The following is a 25,498-nucleotide window of genomic DNA, read 5'->3' as shown; positions in this document are numbered from 1 at the left end:
ATTGGCGCAGTCTCTAGAAGAAAGTTTGGTTTCAGGCTTTGCTTCACCTATGTGGGTTATTAATACTGAGAGTTTGCATGTAATGCTTAGACAAACTTAAACTTTGTGGTGTGATTCATACATCTTTCATTTGTGGTTTGTTTCACCGTAGCAATGTTATTTCTCATTATAACATCCAAGGATCATCTAGAGCTACTTCTAATTGTTGCGGAGAGCAAATATAGATACAAGGTTACAAGTTTGGTGCATGGTCATTGCATGGGGGGTCTGCGTAGAAAATAAAGGTACGCCCTAGCCGTGAGCAAACTCGCATCTCTCTTTTTAACCTTGTTCGAGAGAGAACAGTTCCCACGCGTACGAAACTAGCTCTGGTCTGAAGTGTGATTGGCCCACGTTGTTCATACAGGATCAGACTCTAAACCCACCCTTTAGATCGCAAGAAGTTGGCATTCAGGCAGGCTCTTGTGATTTCTAATAACCTGCGCAGAGGGAGAGGGAGAGAGCCTAGAGGGACTCGAGAGTGCGCGCGGCGTGTTTTTTTAATGGAATGGTCTGCATGACGTGATTGAAAGGTACCGCTGGATCATCATGGAAGAAGACGAGAGAGAGGTTGCCCTAGCCTCTACTCCCGTTCTCAATCCTTCCTTCTCCTCAAAACAAGTCTCTCAAGAACAACTCACCAAGCTGCTGGTCTGTGTGTCCTTAGAGAAACACATTCTTCCTTTTATGCAATTCCATTAGAACTTGACCATCTTCCTGCCTGTTTGTTTTGTTTTGATGCTCGAAGGCTCTCCGTAGCAGAAGGTTGCAGTTGAAAAGGAAAAATAATGCGCCCCAAACTCATGGTCGTGTTTTGTCGCAGACTAGTACGCTTCTGCCAAGCAACATCTTAGCTGGTGCATTCTTTTATAGGTTTTGTTTTGTCGTGATTCATCGCAGGAAAGAGCAAGCTGACGATAAATGATTCTGGAAAGGCATCGAACAATGGCATCGAAAAAGAAGCCATTGATCTCAATCGGACGACCGGAACCAAGTTGCCTACTGAAAATGTAAGCTTTTAAGGTCCCCAATTACATGCTACTTCATCCTGATGAGTGTCACAAGCTGGCGCATGACATGACTAGCTACATGATGACTCTTATTCTGCTTTTAGTGAGGAAATAGATTGTCACACGTAATACAAGACATGCCCAGCTACATGAGGGCTGGTTTCAATTAACATTTAGAAGGGTGTTATCCTATTCGAAACATGTATGATTCTTATACGAAAACGTGCAAGAGTTTAGTAAAGACGTACAAGGATCATCCTACTTCAAAACTAAATTCATGTCTCATGTGAAAAGACAAAAGAGTAGCAACTGGTGTTTTTCCTAAAGGTTAGATACCATGTAGCAACAATGAACCTCTACTTGTTTCGGCTGTATACAATCTATATCTCTTGTCAGAGGATGCTTTACTCCATGACACTGTCCAGTTGACAATGGTCTACGTGCTTAGCAATACCCATAGATTCAAGGACAGAATGCAAGCAGATGACCACCAGCAAAATCAACAATCAGTCACACTATAACAACGAATTTGATGTAGAACACAGGTAACTATCGCTCAAATTCCAACAGGCTGTAAAGAAGTTGGCTACCTTCCTCAAGAAACAGGCAAGCACCACACTTACGCCTGTCTAGCACCATACAAACAAAATTCTGTGCATAGGAGGAGCAGCAATGCAAAGAAACGAGCAGATGTAGCAAACAAACCACAACAGCTCAATGTTTGATGTAGCTGTGTCATGTCTCTGCACTCCAACCAGCCACACACCTCCAGACAGTATTGCACTGCATACTGCTGCAAGTCCCTGGAAAGAGTGTAGGACGGGCAGGTCTGCCATGATGTCACAGTTGCTGTAGTGCACAAGATGGGTTTCTTGCAATTCTGCCTGATGTCGACTTTTTTTGTGGCTCACCAGTCTAGGCTAAGAACCTCAAAATACACACACCTAGAGACGCCGATGCACTACCAAACCTGTTTGTTACCCAGGTTGCTTCCCAGGTCGCCCATCACCTCCATAGCAAAAATAGAAGCTACCCAACATATTAAACAGCAGAACATGCAAGTGTGGCGCATTCAACAGCAGTACACCAGCAGCAACTCTCCCACATCTAAAATGCAGCTTTGTTGCTTCAATCTGCACTGCTCCTCTGCCTCTTGCTGTTGATGTGGAACCTCCGTGCCTGTTGATCCTTTGTGTGTCCCGACCAGAAGAAAGACTGTTGTACAACAGCAAACACAAAAGAAGGAAAAATGTGAAGAAAGTTAAATTAAGAGGGTAAACTAAAGCTGTAGCTATGTACAAGCATGTGTGAGTGTGTCACTGAGAGTACCTCACACCAACTGACTGAGTCTCTCATAGACTGCCCAAATACTGATTGACCACACGTGCTGGCAATAAATACATGATGAATGTAGCCAGGTCGGACCTGTAAACTGGGCCAACCTGCTGTCTAGACATAAAAAATAATAAAATAACCATTAAAAAAAGGGCTGTGTGTAAAAATGTTGGCCATGCTAGAACTAGCCCTATTGGTCATCAATGCTGGCTGACTGTACTATCCTGCTGTCTGATTGTGCCAAACTGCTGCCACCGGTGCAAAACTGCCACAAACTTGTGAGAGTGCGCAATGGAAGAGATACACGACCATAGAGAGAGAAGGGAAGAGAGATTGAAATGAACGTAGAGAATGGAAGGAATAGACTGCACTGTTTGGTAACTGAACGCTGAAAATACAAAGAGGACTGATCAGTCCCTGCACGCAGCTCAAGGTGTTAGTGAGGGCACCAGAGCAGGCTGATGGACAGCAGAGATGCAGGCTGCCTGGAGAGAGAGAGAGAGAGAGAGAGAGAGAGAGAGAGAGAGTGTGTGTGTGTGTGTGTGTGTACTGGCAGCAATGGTGACGAAGATAATGAGCAGCATGGAGGGAGGGGCAGGTATAAATAGGCAGTCGAGCCTAAAACTGGCTGATCAGTTGCAGTCTGGAGCACTAGACACAGTAAAAACTGCCATGTGGCAGCTGGTGACAGGCTGAGAAGTCCCCACAGGAGCAGTAGATGGTTGTACTATTAGAGATTAGTCATCCCCTAGACTTGCATTTCTCAGGTTACTATTGGTGCAGTTAGTTCTCTCAGAGGTACTTTGGAGGGCATTATTTATTATTCTTACTAGTTAGTGGACATTTTCAATATTCATTGTGTACGGGCACTTTATTAGGTAGGCGATTATGCCACGTGGCAGCTGGAGGACAGATCGCTGATTAGTTTATTCATTTGTGCAGTAGTCGACAGGTTGTTGATCAGGTTGGCCAGTTTTGCTGGCTACTTGCATTATTTTATGGCATTATTGTTAGCCAGTGTCATTTCCTGGACAGTCAGCCAGCGTACAGCAGCAGGCAGGATGGCACATCAGCAGTGTACGGCAGCAGGTAGGATGCCACATCAGCAGGGTTGTGAAGTCGGCAAGCTTTTCTGCAGTCGGCTGCATTAATGCAGCCGACCTTTTAATGCAGCCGACCTGGTGCTGGGAATTCCTATTTTTTCGGCTATTTATAGTTGGTTTTGTGGACACTTCAGCATTCATCTTTTCAGATTCTGATCTTGAGATTTGTTGGCTGAGACAGGGCTGACGGAGATTGAGGTCATCAAGTAGTTGACATACGCAGATGTTTCCTCTGCCCCCTTGTGTATTTCTGCACTCTTATACAACATACTACACCGCAAATTTTCTGTGTTTACGCTGTCTCCTTTTCCTCTCTCTCCTCTCTGTGTTCACTCTCTTTGTCTTTGTCCTATGCTTCCGCATTGCTGCACTTTGACATGGTATCAGAGTAGTGAAGATGGACTGATTGAGGGCTGAACCTATCTGAAGAGGAGATTTCAGTGTGACACAAGGCTGTGTTTCCAAGATTCGAGGGCGAGCGGGAGGGCTGCGCATCGGATCAAGGTTGAAGCGAGCGTGGGCGTGTGGGAAAGGAGTCTAATCGGTGAACTTGCTGTAGGTTATTGTTGTTTGAAGGGGATGAAGGCCGCGTTTGAGGCCTTCCATTGTAGATTTTACCTTTTCATCGCCTTCGGCGAGTGAAGAAGATTTGGGCAGCAGAGGAATCAGCCTTGGAAGGCTGCGTTTTCACAGTCAGAGGGGGCTGCTTTTGTGTTTGTGCAGGTATTGTAGGTTAACATGTCTACAGAGACTGATTTGGAGTTCCAGGCGATCATGGACAGGAAGGTGCCTGTCTTACCGGCTCTTCCATCACATCAAAAGCTTGATGGTGACAATTACCACATCTGGCGGGTGATGATGTTGGCCATTTTAGAGTCTTATGATTTGGCGGAATTGGTGATGGAGGAGATTAACAGGCTCTCAGTGAGGGCTGAGTCCAAACTCTCTTTCAATGTTCGTGCGGAGTTGACCAAGGCCCAGTCTCATTGGGACAAACTGAATGCCAGGATTCGATCTTTTCTGTTTTTGTATTGCACCATAGCCGTGATAGCTCACATCGAGCACTTGACGGTGGCTCGTGAGATATGGTTGGAGCTCGACCAGATGTACAACCAGATGGCCCTAATAAAGAGGGTTTCTTTGGAGGTGCAGATGCAGACTTTGTCCGTGAATAAGTCTTCTTCGCTTCGGGAACACCTCCGAAGACATGGGGATCACTTTACTATTCCAGTTGCCACCATGATTTGATACTTTTTATTCCACTCTTATTGCATTAGGACGGGAGTCGACTCTTCGGTGGGAAGAGTTGGTTTCTATGGTCTTGGACTAGGAGGAACAATTGAAGGGACAGAATGCTTCTAGATCGGAGGCATTGGTTGGTCAAGCCTCTCAAAAGAAGGGGAAGGACCAAAAGAAGAAGAAGGAGGATAACAAATCCAAGAAGGACAAGGAGAAGGAATCGACTTGCCATATTTGTGGAAAGACCGGTCACTGGAAGAGGGATTTCCCCGACAAAGACAAGAAGGATACCAAGAAAAAGGACACGAAGGACTCTGGAGCGGTGGCTGCACCCTCATCAGCTGCTTTTCTACACTTAGCAGTCATTGAGGACTCTACACCAAAGATTTCTGATGCTGCGATGACAGCTCTCTAGGCTCGGGAGTGGATTGTGGACACTGGTGTCTCACGGCACATGACTTCTTCTTCCATTGGTGCTACCCATTTGTGACCTTCGCGTGGGCAGATTCTCATTGGAGACAGCTCTTTTGTGTCTATTGCTGCGTGGGGTGAGATGCAGCTTATTCTAGATGGACATGGTGGTACCCACACCTCTGAGGTCTTGTGGTATTGGGCTCACTCATAAACCTTGCAAGAAGGCAGTTCGAAAAGCACTGATTTAGCCTTGTGTTTGGAAGTCAAATCAGTGAGCCCACCAGCTCCAGTAACTAGAAGCTTCCACAACCTCTGAATTGCCAAAGCTCTTGTCTTCAAAATACCCTATCTGTTTTACATCAGTATCAGGTTTTTCGATAAACTAAGTAAAAATGTTTAGTTAGATACATCGGACAGGATAAACGTGCTTACATTCCTAAATATATCCAGGCAGGATTTAATGTCTGCTGCTAACATTTGCTTTCTTACTACCAGTCATGAAAAAATTAACGTGCACGGGAAAACTGAACGACGATAATTATTGAGTTATCCATGTACTTAAAATATGCTAGTTTCGGCACTTTTCCTACAGAGCTTTATGCAGATGTGTTGCTGCATCTAAGGCAGTTTGTGTTGACTTGTCACAATCCTCAGAAATGAACCAGCATAAGACCTTCTAAAGCCTCTTGATAAAAGCATTTCATATGATGTGGTGATACTAGCTGGAAGTCCAAAGATGGTTGAGGTGTGGATATGGTGGTGCTCATGAGATTACTAACTTATAATCTATTGTTTCTAATTCTTTCACCTATTGTAGGACTGTAATGAACTCTTTCATGTGATGATAGGTGGATAAATCAACTTTGGACAGGAAAAAAACTCGGAAGTTGCATTGGGGGTAAGTTATCAAATGCTTTTAAGGTTTGCATGCTGTTTATTTCCAAATATTGAGGCACATGAGCGATTGCTGACTGCACTGATTGGAATTTGATACAATTGTAGTTTCTTTGTGCATCTCTATTATTTGATGTACCATTGTACACTGCTTTACGTGCATTAGCATAGAGATAAGGTTGTTTACTATGGATGTGCTAGTCGCTTTTTACACTTTCCTTAAGTGTACTTGAGTCACTTTATGTGGCATGAATTTGTAGATACTTTGGTTTTTCTGCGGACTTTTTTCTCTGGACAATATGTTTTTGTGGATATTTTGTACTCGACCTCATGAGTTTTCTCCAGGTACTTGTTGGCTGTAAGCATGTTAACGTGACATAAAAAAAAAGGCTGTCCCAAACATTGCTAGTTAGCAATGTTTTTTCACATATAGGACTGCCCATTTTCAAAAGTAATTTGAAAGCTTCATTCCTTGCCAATGTTTAAAAATCACAAGACACCTCCACCTTAAAATATTCAGTTTCCAGTTAGACTTTGTGCCTTGGAGTACTCGACGTGCTCACGTACTCTCCTCTTTGTTGTAGGTTCTCTCTTTGTCTCTATGTTTCTCTCTCCTTTTTTTGTAATTCACACACACACACACACACACACACACACACACACACACACACAAGTCTATGGTGCGAGTTTGTGCTCTCTCCCACTTCTCTCTCTTTTCTTTTCGTAATGAGTTGTTATATTGTATTATATCATAGACATAGTACTAAAGAATACAAAGGTCAGGGCAAGGTCGTTGAGGAGACCGCCTGATGCTAAGAAACTAAATCATCTCTGACCAAGATATCAACATGTTGTATGAGGTCAAGCTACCGCTTGAGAAGTCCTTGAAGCTTGGCAACATGATGTTGATTGCCCATGGCATAAAAAATGAAGGCATTGTGAGTGAACCAAATATGTTAGCAATCCCAAAAATCTGAAAAAGTGAAACAGGATCTTTATATGAAGTTGTGATAGACCATTATATTTAGCTTTACTAAATACCCAATTAGGAGGATGCATTCTAGTCCCCACCACAACATGCCAGATGTCCAAGACCATGGCCCAAATCTTTTGAGCAAAAGGATAGGAGATATATCTATGATGGGAGAGACTCAACCATAGGAACATTTGGATGGGTACTAGTAGCATTGGTCATGGTGGTTACAAAGTGACTTAGTGTGAATGCATTGATGACACTTCGGGGTTAGGGCAGTCGTGCCCTATTTATAGGACTCAAGGCCCTATTGAGCACATTCATTGTGTGATCACCACTCTTGGACTCTTGGCTTGTTGGCCAATGCATGTGTATGCTAGGATAGTGTGGGCTGGTGGTATGAAATGTCCCCTTGGGATCCAACCTGCACACGAGACACGATGCAAGCCAAACTCACCATAAAAGGGAATAGACATCAAACTCACCTCCCAACTGTAGAGTCAAATGGGCTCACCCTTGAGCTTGGGAGCTTGTAGTGCTTCGAGCCATAATCACATCCCAAGTGTTGGTATTCCCCCATACCACTAGCCCACACTATCTCGGTGCACGGATGCATTGGCCAATGGGCCAAGAGTCCAAGAGTGGTGATCACACAATGAATATGCTCAATAGAGCTTTGAGTCCTATAAATAGGACTCAGTTGCCCTAGCCCCAAATTATCCTTAGTACATTCGCACTCAGTCACTTTGTGACCTTCGTAACCAATGCTACTAGTGCTCATCTAGATGTCGAGAGACATAACAACGCTAGTAGCTATGGTGGTTATAAAGTGACTTAGTGCAAATTCACTAAGGATACTTGGGGTTTAGGGAAGTTGAGTCCTATTTATAGGACTCAAGGACCTATTGAGCACATTCATTGTGTGATCATCACTTTTGGCCCGTTGGCCAACACATCCGTACACTAGGATGGTGTGGGTTGGTAGTATGGGATGTCAACTTGGGATGTGGTTGTGGCCCGGAGTGTTGCTAGCTCCTAAAGCTTGGGGGTGAGCCTATTTGGCTCTATGGCTAGGAGGTGAGTTTGACGTCCAATCCTTTTTATGGTGAGTTTGGCTTGCTTCGTGTCTCGTGTGTAGGTTGGATCCTAGGGGAATGTCTTAGGGAGGGCTCCCACCAATACTCTCTCTCTCTCTCTCTCTCTCTCTCTCTCTCTCCCCCCCCTCCCTGTCAGAAGTGGAGCAGCGGTGGAAGCATAAACATGTGCTGAAATAAACTGTTGAAACACAAGACAAAAAGAGAAAAGAAAGAACACGATACAGATGAGAACTCAGATGTATGCACGGGAAATGGAATCCATATATCTGAACACGAGACAGTCGCATACAACAGTGAGTCACTGGCTGTGTGGGCACTGGCACTGGCTTCTCTCTCCACAGAGTCTGCAGATGGTGAAGATGAAGTGACTGATTGAGGAGGAGCCACTTAGTATAAATAGGCTGAAAAAGTGGGGAGCAATAATGCTGGTCGGACAGCATTAATGCTGGCCGACTGGTGCATAAAATGTCCCAATGACATAAAATGCCATACCAGAAAAATACCTAAAATACCTAATAAAAATGCCCAGCCCAGATCAAGCTCAGACTCACACATGAGCTGACAAATACTCTGCTAACACCCTCTCTCAGATCATGAGTGATCCGATACAATACAATAGTACAATGAAAAGGGATCAGAAACTATACAACATAGAACCAGCAAGTAGAACCATGGATACCCAAGCAGTGGGTGATCAAGCCACCACCAAGGTGCCTCGGAGAGAACCTGATGTCGATGTCGATCGTACCAAACACTTGAAAATAGAGAAGATCATAGCATGTCTCTGTGTCCATCACCAATGTCTCGCAGTAGCATACAAGACCATCCTGTCAAAAATGCCCCTGAACATAGGTGACCATGGATTCCCCGCCTTTGGCCAGACCGCCAAAGTGTCCCCTCATGTGAGCTCCAGACGAAAGCCTCCCGCTCTCTGTTAGATAACCAGCTCAGCATGAACCTGGATGTCAATCCCAGCTCCAGGATTTGATTTCGCCAGACTGAAGTCGATGCGTCAGGGACGTCCCTCTCTGGAACCTGTGCACCTGTATAAAAGTATAGATGAGGCGCGGTTGCCCCATCTGAACACCCGCTTACACTCCCTCTCTGGCACAAGAGAGTCGTGAGGGATGACCTCATCACCACCACTAGAAAGCAGCCGAGGAAGGGGCCACCAAGCCCTTCCCGAGATCCGAAGAAGAGGATCCCTTCCGCGCCTTGGACTTCACCTTGGTCGGAGGATCGGAGTCGGAGTTTGATGAAGGAGAGGACTCATCGGTAGAGTCAGCATCCCGCTTCGTCTTCTGCTCCTTCTTCCTGGAAGCCGCTAACTTCTTGCAGTCCTTCCGCAAATGTCCCTTCTTGCCACAGTGGTAACACTGGGCCTTCGACTTCGCCTTCCCGTTACCCCTCTCTGAAGCTACATAAGCCTCACCTCCATAATGTGCTGGAAGCCGTCCCTGTAATCTCAAGGATGTCTCATGGTTGTCCTCATCAAAGTCTTCAGGAAGAGGAAAAGGACGGAGAGGACGAGGAGTAGCTCCACAGACGATGTACCATAACCGCTTTTGCACAAACCAAGCTTTCATGACAGCACTCCATGTGAGATAATCAGGTCCATGTAACTTATCATCGGTGGAAGTGCATGGAGGAGCCATAAGGAGAGGATAAGAAGAGAAGTAGAGAAGAGATGGAATTTAGAGAGGAAACACAGCCAAAACACAAGCACAGACTGCAGAAAATGAGAGTTCACATGCAATATAACCCAAAATCTGATCAATAGAAGACAAAATCTGCTGCAGAAAGTCAAAAAATCAGTCAAAAACTGCCAAAAACAGAGAAAACGGCCTGAAGTAACAGTCACCCAGCCACGAGAGACGCTGAATCAGCAAACGTAGGCTGTAAACTGGAGAAAACAGGTAGTAAACTGTCACCAGCAGCTGCAGATGAAAAACGCAGGCAGCAGAGGGTGCGTAGGCAGCAGAGGGTGCGGAGGCAGCAGGCGATGGCAAAATTGCAAAAAACGCAGGCTGAAAACAGCCCCAAAACAGGTCGCCTGGCTGCGACAGCAGTCGTCTGATCAGCAGGGGTTCAAAACAGTCCTGAAATCAGCAAGAAAACACAGCAGAAACACAAATCCTGAAAACTGATACCATGTCAGAAGTGGAGCAGCGGTGGAAGCATAAACATGTGCTGAAATAAACTGCTGAAACACAAGACAAAAAGAGAAAAGAAAGAACACGATACAGATGAGAACTCAGATGTATGCACGGGAAATGGAATCCATACATCTGAACACGAGACAGTCGCATACAACAGTGAGTCACTAGCTGTGTGGGCACTGGCACTGGCTCCTCTCTCCACAGAGTCTGCAGATGGTGAAGATGAAGTGACTGACTGAGGAGGAGCCACTGAGTATAAATAGGCTGAAAAAGTGGGGAGCAATAATGCTGGTCGGACAGCATTAATGCTGGCCGATTGGTGCATAAAATGTCCCAATGACATAAAATGCCATACCAGAAAAATACCTAAAATACCTAATAAAAATGCCCAGCCCAGATCAAGCTCAGACTCACACATGAGCTGACAAATACTCTGCTAACACTCCCCCCCACATAGGTTTGGCAAGTTTGTTCCCTCACTTTTTTTTTCCAGTAATGGATAGTTATATTATATCAAATCACCTGGAATACAAATGTTACGACAAAGAAGCTGAAGAAACTATTGTATGCCAAGGAACCAAGTCTTGCTTAGGGAGAATGTTCGTATGTCAAAGGAGATATAACTGGCAATGTAGAAGACCCTTGAGCCTAGATATATATCCTTGGACACTAGAGACTGAATCTAAAATGAATGCAGTCCGAATGGCCTAGCTATGCCAAAAGCTCCAAAATTTGAGAAAGTGGAACAATATCTTCACATGTGGCTGCATGGGAGTGGAAAATTTTGCGTTAGTAAAGACCTAGTCAGAGGGGTATAGAGACAGCCCACCAACTGTAGCTCTCCAAATATTAGACAAATTTTTTTTTGGCCATTGGGCAAGAAATAAATCTATGATGAGAGGATTCCACACAGGTAGTGCCAAAGAAACAATTGCCGTTCAAGATTCAACGCTTGGAAAGAGCGGAAGTAAGGGAAAGTCCACCAATCATCACTCTCTAAAGAAAGAATTTATATTTGAGAATTTATATTTGAAGCGAGTCTTGTTTAGCCAGTCTTCCATCACATTCATTTTCTACCAAGCCTTAGATTTGTACAAGCCCCAAATAACATTGGCTTTGGTAATGAGCCAATGATGATCTTTGATCACGAGATGATATACTTGATTAGCCAAAGCTTCTTCAAGCTTCAACCCTCCTAAAAGATCCCAATCAGGATCAGAAAACGCCTCCTGGTCGTGTAGAAAGACATCACACTACCACTCACTAGGTTGGGATCAGCCATCCAATAGAAATCAAACACAAACGTGCCATGCAATTAAATTTGGATTGGTTCTCATATTTCCCATCCTAAAAGAGAAGCCTTGACATAGTCAACAATATATATGGAAAGAGTTAGTAGCCAGATGAGTGCCATTGTACCTTTTGTAGAACTAGCCTCTATGAGGATACAAAATGATTCACCAAGAAAGATTAAGATGTGGAGAATTGACCAACAATATTAAGGATGTGCCACCACGATCCCCAAATGGTGGTACTACCATGCACAAGTCCTCGGTCTTTTAGAAAGATATGGATAATAAAGACCCAAGGGTGATGATCAGTGCATATAGCTTGAAAAAGTGACAAACGAAGGGCCACTATATGAGTTTCAACATCTAGTACAATTAATAAGGGAGGATTTCAAGGCATTAGTATGAAGGCTAGAAGCATGCCCAAAAAGGTTCCAAACATCCAATGCCTTGCAAAGATTGTCCCTTCCCACTTTCAAGATCATGAAAGCATCATTAGCTAATGATCGGCCAAAAGTGTTGACCAAAAGGAAGAAAAAAGCTAGCCAACTATTTGGTTTCGAGACTAGATGGGATAATATGGTGAGGACTAGATGGGTCACCAAGGCCAAAAATAGAAGGCTCAAAGGACAGGCTTATGACTAACATGCAAGGGCATAGACCAAAGCCCATGGCATTCATAAGTGCCTCCAAGGCAACTTGAATGTTAGGTGAAACCTGTTCCGTAACCATGGCATAAAAAATAGAGCAGACATAGGAAGGCTAATTATTGTTGAAACTAATTATCACAGAGGGTTGGATCAACAAAACTCCATACAAATGCAAAGTCTTCCTTTGGCGTGTTATGGTTGGGAGACCTTTTACTGTGGCACTTGCAAAATGGCAGATTTCCAATGGCAATTGCTTTTTGTGTCCCACCACTATGGAATCTCCTTGCCATCGCTTTCTTTTGTGCCCCTTGGCGCAAAAAATCTAGACCCTCTTGTTTGACATCTGGAGGGTTGTGGTTGGCTCGTTGCTCTACCTGTTTGATTGGGTCGACCTAGATACCCCTAGTCTGGCACAATCATATATGAAGATTCTGTTTTATTTTCTTTGTTTTTGCAACTGTTGGCGTAATTAGATAACTCATAATTTTTTTATTTTTGATTCCGCGGCTAGGGTGAGAGACACCTTGTAAAGCTAAAAGGTCTCCTGCACTAGCAATTGGATCTCATCAATCACACTAATCTTCTATCCAGGGAAGACTTGGTTCCTTGGCATATGACAATTTCTACTACTTCTCTGCCGTGACTTTTGTAGAGGGAGAGTGAAACTAGCCTTCCTCCTTGGAGAGGGTGGTAATGACCAGTTTAACCAACAATTACAGTTTGCATAAAATTCACATAAACTGAAAATGCAAATGTTACCACTTAATCTTAGACATTGGATAGCTTGTTGGCCCCAAAACTTGGCACCCCTTGTAGTATTTCTTTAACTTGTATTGTAAATGGATGGAGTACAACCGAGATTCTGCAATCTCCTCCACTAATCCAAGTGTCTCTTGTTTCATAAACGACCAGCAAGCCTTTAAATCAATTTGTCCCTTGATTTGCTAGGGGATTGACTTTCACCCGTGCTCCTTCCAAGATAAATTGGCCCCAAATTCAGTGCTGGCTGGTTGGCCTCTTCAATCCTCTTGAAATACATTGATTTCACTTTGAAAATTTAGGTTTGAAAACATCAATTTTGGGCACGCTTCTCGAGGTGGATGTCAAACCCTAATTTTTCTTGTACATTAGGGTTTACAACAGAGATTCACCAAAATATCTCCACCTCCAATGGTTGAAGTGTTGTAAAACTTATAGCAAAGCTAGAACATGGTCGGAGAAAGAGATAGAATGTTTTTGAGAGAGAAAATTCAAACACTTGTGAGGATTTGGTGAAATTGAGTTGTCAACTTGGTTTTCCAACCCTAAATGGATTTATAATAGGAAAGGGAGTATCAAAGGTTGTAATCTTTTGGAGAAAGTGCATCAGCCATGATTAGCAGCTTCCCCTAGTCAAGGAATGCAACCGCCTTCACCAAAATGGTCTCCAATGGTTGAGAAATGGCCCCAAAAGTAGGCAGCAACAATCGAATCTCTCTTTCCAATAGCTCCAAATTGCGAAAATGAGATTTCCTTCTCCCTTTAGTCCCAATTCAGCTTTTCCAAACTTGCACATTCAAGTTTTGCCAATTGGCAGCCTTTCAAACTGAATTTCTAGTATTATCCAGCCTATTAAATTAATTTTTAAAATATAAATTTTAAAAATTAATTTTAAAACTAATTTTGTGCCTAGAAAAATAATCTATCCAGCCAAATTAAGTTGGCCAGGCCAATTTATCACCCAAGTGATCTTGAGCACTCATTAGCTTAGAATTGATATTAATTAATTAGTTAATGTCAATTCCCTAGTGTCACCATTGATACTAATGGCTAATCAAATATTCTAGGCCAACTTCTAGCATCCGATACCACCTAGTATTTGTCAAGCATAACTTATTACAACTTTTGCCTTTGGTACCACAACTGATATCTCGTAGTCCTAGGTCCCACACTGTAAAATAATTGATGTGCACCTCACATGTGCGAGTCACATTTTCAAATTTGATTTAACATTTTAATTAAATGTTAAGCAAAGCAAAAAAAATTATGTCATGATATTAGGGTTTTTGGTTCCACACTGTGAAATAATTGTGAGATGCCACACTGAAATAATTGTTATGCATCTCACGTGTAAGTCACATTTTGACATTTGATTAACTTTTAGTCAAATGCTAAGCAAAACAATTAAATTTCATGTCCTTGTGGCGCGCTCGCACACACACACACACACACACACACACACACAAACACACATACACACACACAGCGATAAGTTTATGCACAATGGCCTAGAGCCATCTTGTAATCTTATAATCTTGTACTTTTTTCATGATTAATATAATTCTTTATTACAAAAAAGAGAGTAGTATTGGAAGATAATTAGATTTTTCCCTCTTTGAACGCAGAGAGTACAATGAGTCAATTTCAAGTGGGTGCTTATTTTGTTTGGATGTCTTCTCCCTCCCCCCCCCCAAATAGCCTTGCTTGTGGAACCCCCTACCCACTTCTCTGTCTTCATTATTACACCACCACTCTTGTAATATCTTTGCCGAAAAGCACTGCGCACACTTGCTAGGAGTGGGGTAGTGATTTGAGTTTTTCAATGTTTATTTTTTCTCTATCTATCATTATATTCTTTGCATGCGAACAAGAAGTGCTATTTGCCATATGCTAACTAGCAAAAAAAGTGTTGGGGAGGGGGGCGCGTCGCATCGCGACGTGTCGTGTCGTGTTGAGGGGGGGAAGGGGGGGATGTGATGTTATGTTGGGGAGGGGGCGCGTCGCGTCGCGTCGTGTCGTGGGGGGGGGGATGTCACGTCATGTTGGGGAGGGGGGTCATCGACGACTTTCCTGCGATTCCTTCAACCAGCTACTTCCTTGGGAGCTTCCGCATGGTCCTTGCCACGAAGGATGTGTGCTATGAAGACACCTGGGTACCTCCTGCAGCCGACAATGATACAAGAGGCAACCTCGATAGTTGACATTCCTTCTGGGCAATATGGGCCAAGTTTTTCTAACCCTACACCTTCTGTTTCTCAGCGGTTGTCAAGTAGAGGCATTCCACAAAGATATTCCTTTTTAGATATTTTCTTTTTTTGATAGACATACATCTAGATTTTTGACTTGCTTCTCTCCCATCTATAAAGATGAGAAGAAGAGAACTTGTGTGTGATTCTATGTATAACGTTGCAATATTAAAATTTGTTGTTTCCATTTGTAGTGTTCTCTCTCCATTGTCTTAGGTGATCAAGTCTCTTTCCTCACTATCTCCATTATATCTTCACAATCTCACTCCACCTTAGTCCACTCTCCATCTCACTCCACCTTCCAGCTTTTTCTTAGAATTTCTCTACTCCCCTACATCATTTTGCTAGTCTTCTTGATAGTATTAGGTACAAAAGGTACAATACTATATGATAATGATAAAACATGATACTATTTGGTACCTTAAGAATATATAAGGTATGGTATGATATTAATACAAAAAAAAAAACCATTAACTTGATTGTTTTGGACTACAAATGATAAAATACATGTTTACAGCCAAAATAGCCATGTCGCTAGAGTTTATAAGATGAATATACGAGGGTAACAAGCTAAAACCTCATATGCAACATGTGCAACACTGCTCCAAGTAGATAGATGAAAACCAAAAAAAAAAAGAAAAAGAGAAAAGAGAAAGGAAAAGGAAAGGAATTGAGCACCACATTATACCTAGGGTACGTTTGGTGACCTTCGTTGGCCTGCTACATCCATAACCCCCTAGCCCTTCTTTGTACCCCCCACATTTGCTTCCATCAACGGCAGGATACACTTAGGGAGTCTCAACTTACCTATGTTTAACCTATCTACCTAAGCCACTTGCACTATTTTCCTCATGCCTATCCCATTCACTCAATGCTAGTGCAATCATCCCAAATGCAAGGATAACCGTGCATGTCAATAGAGAGTCACAAAGTGTTGCAATTTCGACTAGTTGCTGATTTGTTGAAGAACCCCATCCATCAAATGGATGGACTATATGCTACCCAACATATCTCAAGGTTCTCTTCATGATTCTCTATTGCACTTAAGGACAATGCTTCCAACCTTTATCCACCAACATGTGCCCTGCTTCATTGACTTATCAGCAAGAAGAATACATGGAGCTGTCTTCTAAATATGTAATAGCCTATGTAAGCATGTGCACTTAGTATTTGCACCATAACCTACATTGGATCCTAAAGTGTGGAACAACACTCCAAATCTGCTTGGAGTTCTGATCCATCTCCCAATCCAATAAAATATCCTATGCATGCAAAAACAGAATTATTGCTCCATTAGGAAGAGAAAGCACACAAGGTTTTCCTTTGCAAGTACAAGAGTGTAGGCAATTTTCTACTCTAGAGTGGACCTTCCATCTGTGACCATCTTTTCCATTCCCTTTTCCTATCAAGCCATACTTACCAAATGGAGATTGCGCTACAAGTCAAATATCCAATTCCCCTTGGCATCAAAATAACTCCTACTATCACTTACCACCTTGTTAATAGTTTCAACGCCAATCATTGCTCCCTTGCTCCCCTCCACTATCCCCATGTGACCATCCCCAACATTCCTTGTCTATGGCGTAAGCTAAAGCATGCTACCTTTGACGAAGAGTGCCATGGGACTAACATTCATCTAGGAGAGGGGTAATGCTACCTATCTCACAAAATTAGGAATTCAAGAAGTTCAAGGTTCAAGAATTCAGGTGTAAGTTCATGGTCCTTGTTGTTGAGCTAAAAATGCATTAGAAATCAATTAGCTCTTTAAAACAACCCCAAAACATGTAAATTACCAAAAGGTTCATTAAACAGTGCATGGTTCTAGAGAGTTTCTATGTCCCATAAGCAAAACCCTAATTTGAGAGGATTCTTTTGCATCTATGAATAGATAGGCTGCCCACCATTCAATCCATTCTTGTCTTGCCGGTTTCGGCTGTCAACCCTTTTCCACTAGCTGTCCGGTCCCCAGCGACTACTGCTATGTGGTATATAGCTGTCTTCCAGCCTTCCATTGCTGCCAATGATTAGGTGCCATCATCTTCAGGGGGGTTACATTGCTTTGTTTACTAGTTCTAGTCCGAAAGACTGCTGCATTTTAGTTTCCAACTTGCTGCCCTATTTCCATTATTGGCTTGATTTGCATTTGCATCTATAACAGGTTATTTCTGTGTTTTCAGCACTTCAATTCATCAGCTTCTGCTCTAACAGGTGGTTACTATACTCAAGTCCCATCTTTGGCGGACAACACATATCAATAGCTTCCATCTTTGCCCTCCAGCATTTTGTACATTCTCTCGTTCATTTATAGCATTGGTTCATTCACTTTAAAGTTCTCTTTCTTCTCTATTTGTGTTTTGCATTTCAATTCTAGGGTTTTTGTTTATTGTGTTTTTGTCCAAGTTATTATGTTTCAATTGTGTCCATACATTTTGTGTTTTCTCTATGCAAACCCTAGCATATCTTCACATGGTATCAAGCTAGTGCTTTTTTAAAGAGTATCTTGTGGCTATTTTGGAGAGCTTGGGTCTTGTGTAAGATACATGGGTGTCACGTATTTGATTCATTATGGCTCAAACGACTCTCTTTGGATCCCTTGATGCTTTGTCCAACTATTCCTTCAATGGAGGCCTTTACGAGACATTATGGTCTTGATTTAAAGGACAACACTCCTTCTACTAACCTTTATTGTAGGGATTACTCATCAAGGCCCAACTCTTCTTCCTCTCATACTCCTTCACAAGGTGCATCTCAATTGAAGCACTTTGTTGACGAGATTGATCACCTCTCAGTTGAGGAAAGTCTATCCACTCAGGACACAACTAAAAGTTCAAACTCTTCACAATCAAGCCCAATGGGAGATTTGTATAATCCATTCTTGTGTGAGTTTGATTTTGGCTATACTTCTCCCTCATTTATGCTAGGACCAAGTGTAACCACGGAGACCTAGATGGGTATTGATATGGTTTTGAAGAAAACTCTTATGTTCAGAGATGTTTCACAAGGCAATCCTTCATCTTTTGTTTCATTTGAGTATGAGTTTGGTGCTTTACATTCACATTCACATTTTCCTCCCTTTCCTTCAATTTTCATTTCCCATTTAGATATCTCTTTTTTCAATCTAGACCCTGTAGATCTACAATAGGTTATCCTGTCTTAGTGGACATTGTCTTTGATGCCCATCAAGGTCACTCAGAAGAATACCATTTTGGCGCCTTAGTACATTCTAGCAGGAATGTCATCCTTATAACAGTGTGCCTTGTAGACTTCCGCAAGTGTGTTACTCTCTATCCTATGGTCTTGTTGTGTGGGGAATCCCCCTCTTGCATACTGTATCCACCTCCTCAATTGCTCAAATGCATGAATCCCCATCTTGTGTTCACGAGTCACCTCATTTGAAGAAAACAAGGAGTGGAAAAGAATCACCTCTATATTTTGACCCACTTTTTCCTTTCTCGATTGAATCTTAAACACAGACTATGTTCCAATACTCCTCTCATTGCTTTACCTTTGCCAATGAAGTCTTTGGAATATCCATCAAGGCTGACTCAATGGGTGAATCTGATAGTGAAGCAATCTCCTCCTCCATTGAGGGTGGAGCCTCAATAGGTATGGGCTCCAAAGGCACTAGAGCAGATGCCTAACTGTCATGTGGATCTCCAAGGACGGGATACTCAACATTTCCCTTTGCAACTAGAAACTCCACGAAGCGAACATCTTAACTCATGTATACCTCTTGGGAAGCAGGATCATAAAGCCTGTATCCTTGGGATTGCGAGCTATAACTCACGAACACCTATCTTTTTGAAGCTGGCTCAAACTTGTCCCTCTTTTTCTTTGGGATGTGAACATAAGCATCACCCCCAAACCCCCTAAAATAAGAGATATCTGGCTTTTGATCAAACTAGGCCTCAAAAGGTGCCATACCAACCATAGCCAATGTAGGGGATCAATTAAGGATGTGGACAATGGTGGTCATTGCTTTGGCCCATAGCAACTAAGGTGTGCTGATGCTCCATCATAGTCCACGCCATCTCGATTACACTGTAATTCTTCTGCTCCAATATGCCATTCTCCTAAGGTGTATTCGTGTTGGCAAACTCTTGGTATATGCCACGATTTGCACCAAAACGAGTTAGCTCATGGGAGACAAATTCCCCTTCCTTGTCGGAATGCAAGATCTTGAGTTTTTTGCTAGATGCCATTCTTCTCAAAGATCAACCAATCCTTAAAAGTATAAGAATGCTTTTGACTTTAGCTTCAAAAAGTAGATCGACATCATCCTACTAAAATAATCAACAATTAGCATAAAATACAAATTTCCCTTAAGGGCATTCTCATCGGTCCATATAAGTTCATTGAAACAAGCTCCAAGGACTCCTTAGCCCATCCCGAAGCGTTTCTGAAACTCGAGTGAAAGCACATAAGTGGAAACAAGAGCAAAGCAAGAGCTACGGTGAATGGAGTAGGAGAGCAACAACAGAGAGAGACACCATATGTGGGAACTTCAACAATCACAATGTGTGACTGGCCTTCCCTTATCCAATAGTCACTGAAAGAATAAAGAATAAAGTGACAATTTGAAATGAAAATATTGAAATATATAGATTTTCGATGGGTGCTCACCACCTATAGTGTAAAGGTGTGTGGTCATGATGTGTTAAGTAAATACAAGGTGGCATATGTAGGCACAAGTGCCTTTGCCTCCAATAGCCTCCCACTTGCAGGCAAATGTGTGAAACCAGTATTTCCCCTTAGATAGGGTGGTAAATAACATGATTAAGCACTAATTACAGAAGCATAAAATTCACGTAAATTGAAAATACAAACTTTACCACCTTAATGTTGAACGTTGACACCCAGTTGGCTTCAAGATTGGCGCCTCTTACAGTATTTCTTTATCTTATATTACAAATGGAAGGAGTATATCTGAGATTCTTTGATCTCCTCCGCTAATCCTGCTTGTTGCTGTCAATACTGACTAGCAAGTCTTCAAACCAATTTGCCCCTTGGTTTGCTTGGGGATTGGCCTTTACCCTACTCCTTGAATTCAGCCCTAAATTTGATATTGGCTGGCTAGCCTCTTGAATCTCCTTTAAATTTTGGAATTTCAATTGTTAGAATTTAAGTCCTAGGCTCTCAATTTTAAGTGCATCTCGAGGTGACTGTAAAAACCCTAATTTTTGTTGAAAATTAGGGTTTACAGTAAAGATTGATTGAAATTTTTTTCTGTGATGGCTCAAACTGCTGAAAAATGCTAAGATAATTTGAGAGATGGTTGGGGTATGAGAGAGAATGCTGTAGAGAGAGAAATTTTAGAGTTTTATCACGAGAAACACCAAAAAATTATTGTTGCCTTGCTCAAACAACCATAAAAGCTGTTATATACCACTTAGGATCATCAGAAAGACTGTTGCCTCCTCTTGTATGCTATCACCTGTACCAGAAGGACCTTGGGCTGCCGTCATTTGCTCCTAGAGGACTCCAAATTGCTGCCACTTACTGTAGGACTGACACATGGTAGTTGCAAATCACATCAACAGCCTCTCCTTGCTCTCTAATAGCCTCCTTCTCTCACAATGGTTAGAATAGACTCCACGAGCCTCTAAAAATGCTTTTTCCACTTGCATGGGTAAGTTTTGTCAAGTGGCAGTCTTCTAATATCATTTTTTAGTATTATCCACCTTATTAACTTAATTTTGAAAATATTAATTTTGAAAATTAATTTAATAATTATTCTAGTGCTCAAAAAATTTATTTCACTAGGCCAATAATTAAATTGGCTAGACCAATTTGTCTTCCAAGAATCCTTGAGTAGCTAATGATCCCTAGACCGGCATTAATTAACTAATTAATGCCTAATTTTCAATGTCACCACCCATTGACATTAGTGGCCAATAAATTGGTCCCTGCCCAAATTTGATATCGGGTATCATCTAGTATCTATCAGACATAACTTATTACAACTTTTGCCTTCGGTACCCACTACATCCTTGGGGTTCTTGGCATGTTATCATGAAATAACTGCCATGTGTATCGAATGTGCTAAACAATCTTGTAGATTTGATTAATAACTTAATAAAATGTTTTCAGCAAGATTAAAGTATCTCAAAATTTCACGTCCTTGTGACAATGTGTCTCTAGTGGGGAGAAAACAAGGAAAAACTTAACAAAGTACAAATGTACATAAAGTACAATAGGATGAGGAATATACGTCATCTCATCCTATGTTCATTATCTTCCTAAGGAAGACAAAACGTTCCGTTGAGAGACTTTTAGTAAGAAGATCTGCAGGATCTTGTTAGTCGAGATCTTGACAAGCTTAATAGACTTGTCCTCTATTACCTCCCTAATGAAGTGATAGCTCACCTCAATGTGCTTTGTCTTTGCATGGAAGATCGGATTCTTGGCCAATTGAAGAGCATTCATAGAATCCAAATGCAGTGTAGGGACTACATCAGTGATACCAAGGTGTGACTAGATGGCCTAACCCAAGAGCCTCATTGCAAGACTTAGTGGCTATAATATACACTACCTTTGTAGTAAATAGGGCCATGTATTTCTGTACCCTGGACATCCAAGAAATAGTACTTGTAGCAAAGGTGAAGACATGACCAAAGGTGTGTTGGAAAATGATAACCAACTATGGAGGAGAGAAAAGAGAGACAATGAGAGTGTGCTGAAGCAAAAGAGTAGAGCGTACTTGTTGAACTGAAAGAATGAAAATGAAAGGTACAAGATAGACATTACTCTAACTCAACTAGAGTTAACTGACTCTAACTCTAACTCTTAAGAGTGGTGATACAACTTATAACTTTAGTTGTGTTCATACTAAGAACTGAAAAAAAACTAAAGACTAAAACATTGGGCACTGCCCATAGAATTGGCAAATTCTAACACCCCCTTGTAGTGCCAATGTGGTAAAGTATATGAATGATTAATCACCAAAGGGTAGCAAGTTTAAGGACTTGCGAAAAGCCTCAAACTTCTCATGAGGTAGTGCCTTGGTGAAAATGTCTACAACATTTTCCTGTGTAGAAACATACAATAAGCTGATCTCTCCTGCATAGCATCCCTCTCTGACGTAATGGTAACGCACCTCAATATGTTTCATGCTTGATTTCGTGCCATTGCAATAGCACTCTGACTGTTAGAAAGAATGGGTGTAGGACCCTCCAATGGTAAATGTAGATAAACCAACAGTCCGTGCAACCATACACATTCCATTATTGCCTTAAAGGCTGCCTTGTACTCAACCTCATAGGACAAGGTAGCCACTGTAGGCTGTTTCTTGGTTAGCCATGAAATGCATGAACGGCCCAGAAAGAAATAGTGCCAACTAGTAGAATGTCTAGTGTTTGTATCACGAGCCCAATTTGAATCATTGTAAGCTTGTGATCGCAAGTCTCCCCCCTTAGAAAACAATAATGCATGTGATTGAGTACCTTGCAAGTATTTGAAGTTCTGCTTAATAGCTTGCCAATGTATAGACTGTAGGCTATGCATATACTTGCTCACCTGAGATACTGTATACTGAATGTCAGGGTGTGTGTTGCAAAGATAAACAAGACAACCAATAGCTTGGCTGTAAATTACAAGATCAGACATCTCTTCACCATCATGCATAGATAGCTTCAAGCTTGGCTCCATAGGAGTGTATATACGTTTGCAATCTTGTATATTAAACCTATGTAACAACTTATCCATATACGCTTGACTGTGACATGATGATACCATGCTGATTTTGGGTGAACTGAATCCCCAAATAATAGTGTAGACAGCCCATATCTGACATAGCAAATACATGTTTTAATTCAGCTTGAAATCTGCAATTTTTATTGTGAAGGTCCAATGAGTAGCATGTCATCTACATAAAGAATGATAATAAGTAATTCCCCCCCTTCATTCTTAATGTATAGAGTGGGAGCAGTTGGACTGTTTTTGATCCCTTTGCTGGCCAAATATGTATCAATTTTAGAGTACCATGCACGAGGAGCTTGTTTGAGACCATAAAGAGCTTTGTTTAGCTTGTATACTATGTGCTCTTTCCCCTTAAACACAACCCCTGGAGGTTGTGACACATAAACATCCTCATGCAAATCCCCATTCAAGAATGCTGTCTTAATGTCCAACTGATGTACCTTCCAACTATAATTTGCAGCCATAGCAATTACACATCTCACTGTACTCATACGGGATGTAGGAGCAAAAGTCTCTTCATAATCTATGCCCTTCTTCTGTGTATAGCCTTTTGCTACCAACCGTGCTTTGTACCTGTCAATGGTACCATTAGCCTTGTGTTTGAGTTTAAAAACCCATTTAGTGCCAATGGCCTTCTTGCCAACAAGTGGTAAATCCATAAGATCCCATACAGAGTTAGTGGCAATAGAGTCTAACTTATCTTGCATGGTCTACATCCGATGTACATCTTGTTGAGCTTCGTCCAAGGAAGTAGGCTCATCATCATCCAGTAGTGAGCTCATAAATACATGCTCATCACAATCATCTACTTCTATAAAATGAGCCAAATGGGGTCCCCTTGCATCATGTGCTGCATGTCTAGCAGCCCTTCTAGTGTATTGAGCTAAAAGAGTATCCAATTTACTCTCTTGGAGAGTTTGTAACAGTCACCTTGGGACTACTTTTGCTGCATTTACAACAGCCCTTTCATGTTGTACTGCAACTTCCACTACATGTGGCAAACCATCATCAATACCTTGCTGTTCAAGCGCATATGGTGCAACAACAGCTTGCTGTATTATGTCTGTCCGGCCATTTCCAGCAGGCATGGACTCCAAAGAAAGTGGAAAGAGATCCTCAAAGACATCACCAATGTCATAGGTGGCTGGCATTTGAAAATGATCATGTGAAAATGCAGCATTTTTAGCAAATATGACATCCCTATTGACAAAAACTTTCTGTGTGTGGGTCATATAAGCAATAGCCCTTGCTTTCCGAACTGTAGCTAGTAAATATGCATTTTACAGCCTTGTTAGCAAGTTTCCCACAAAGCTCTTTCAGAACATGTGCATAGGCTATGAAACCAAATATCCAAAAGTTGTCAACCTTGGGTTTCTTGCCATGCCAAGCTTCAAACGGGGTGCTCCTCTTTAGTGCCTTAGTGGGTGCAGGACTCAACACATGATTTGCACACTGAAGGCCTTCTAACCAAAATTAATGAGGCAGCCCCTTGTTTTTTAGCATACAACAAGTCATCTCCATAAGAGTGCGATTCTTCCTTTCAACAACACCATTGTGTTGAGGAGTCATTCTAATGGTGACTTGATGCGTAATGCCATGATTTATCAAATATGTCTCAAAAGCATGAGACATGTATTTCTCCCCTCTATCCGTGAAGTGTTTGCACTTTCAAGCCAGTTTGAGCCTCAACCTTTGCAACAAGATGTTTAAAATGCATAAATACATGAGATTTCACTTTCAACCCAGACGCCCATGTATGTCGAGAGTAGTCATCAATAAATGTAGCAAAGTAAAGATGACCTCCAAATGCATGTGTCCTCATTGGGCCACAAACATCAGAGTGACTAAGTTGCAATTTCTAGATAGCATGCATTGCACCATCCTTTTTGAAGGCAAATCTGTGTGTGCATCTTGCTCAAAATATATCTTTCGCATGCATGAGGAGGTGGAGTCTCCCTGGAGGCAATGTATCTACCATTTGACACCTCTGAAGGGTCATTAAACTCCCAAAATGCATATGTCCATAGCAGGCATGCAATAGCTTTGCATTTTGCATAGCAGGTGATAGAGTAGTGACTGCTAGAGCATCATGAGATTGTGCACCATAGTTATTCATAAAAATTAGACCCTTGTACAGGGTCCTAGACAATCTGAGTACATAATCCATCTCCTTGTCTCTAACAATGCATTTGTTATTCTCAAAGATAACCTGAAAGCCATGCTTGTTGAAAGCAAAGATAGACAACAAGTTCTTTGTAATGCCAAGCATAAACAAGACATCTAGAAGCATGAAGTCAAAACCATATGCAAACAACAATAATAGTGATTGTCCCAATGCCGTAAACATCAATTCTACTGCTGTTTGCATATGTAACACTCTTTCCAATAGGGGTTGAATGCAACGAGAAAAACAAACACTTCCTAGAAGTGATGTGCTTTGAAGCTCCACTGTCAAAATATCATGTTTGTTGCATTTCAGCAAGCTGAATCAAACATTGAAGAATCATAAGTGAAAGTTAGAAATGCATAGTCCTACTCCACAAAGTTGGCTGAAGCATCACCATCAGTAGATTTGTTGGCTGATGTCTCTTGG

The 25,498-nt window shown here is 41.9% G+C and overlaps 1 protein-coding gene across 2 annotated transcripts in view; it reads left to right on the top strand.

The window, feature by feature from the left end:
- Nucleotides 1-348: 348 nt before the first annotated feature.
- LOC148035571 (uncharacterized) overlaps nucleotides 349-25,498 on the top strand; it is a 40,590-nt gene continuing 15,440 nt past the window's right edge. The window contains exons 1-4 of one of the 2 annotated variants that reach the window (XM_087677536.1): nucleotides 349-690; nucleotides 788-845; nucleotides 940-1,049; nucleotides 5,989-6,038. In XM_087677536.1, coding sequence (XP_087533662.1) covers nucleotides 589-690; nucleotides 788-845; nucleotides 940-1,049; nucleotides 5,989-6,038 — 320 coding nt within the window. In that variant the 5' untranslated portion in view covers nucleotides 349-588. The remainder of the gene's footprint in view (nucleotides 691-787; nucleotides 846-939; nucleotides 1,050-5,988; nucleotides 6,039-25,498) is intronic. The other variant, XM_087677534.1, reaches the window with a different exon arrangement.

This window comes from Lygodium microphyllum, chromosome 5 (assembly GCF_053477565.2).
Source record: "Lygodium microphyllum isolate KBCC chromosome 5, Lygodium_microphyllum_v1.1.10, whole genome shotgun sequence".
In the NCBI taxonomy this organism is placed as follows: domain Eukaryota; kingdom Viridiplantae; phylum Streptophyta; class Polypodiopsida; order Schizaeales; family Lygodiaceae; genus Lygodium; species Lygodium microphyllum.
Note: the sequence above shows the minus strand (reverse complement) of the source record. Positions and strands in the feature narration are given on the sequence as shown.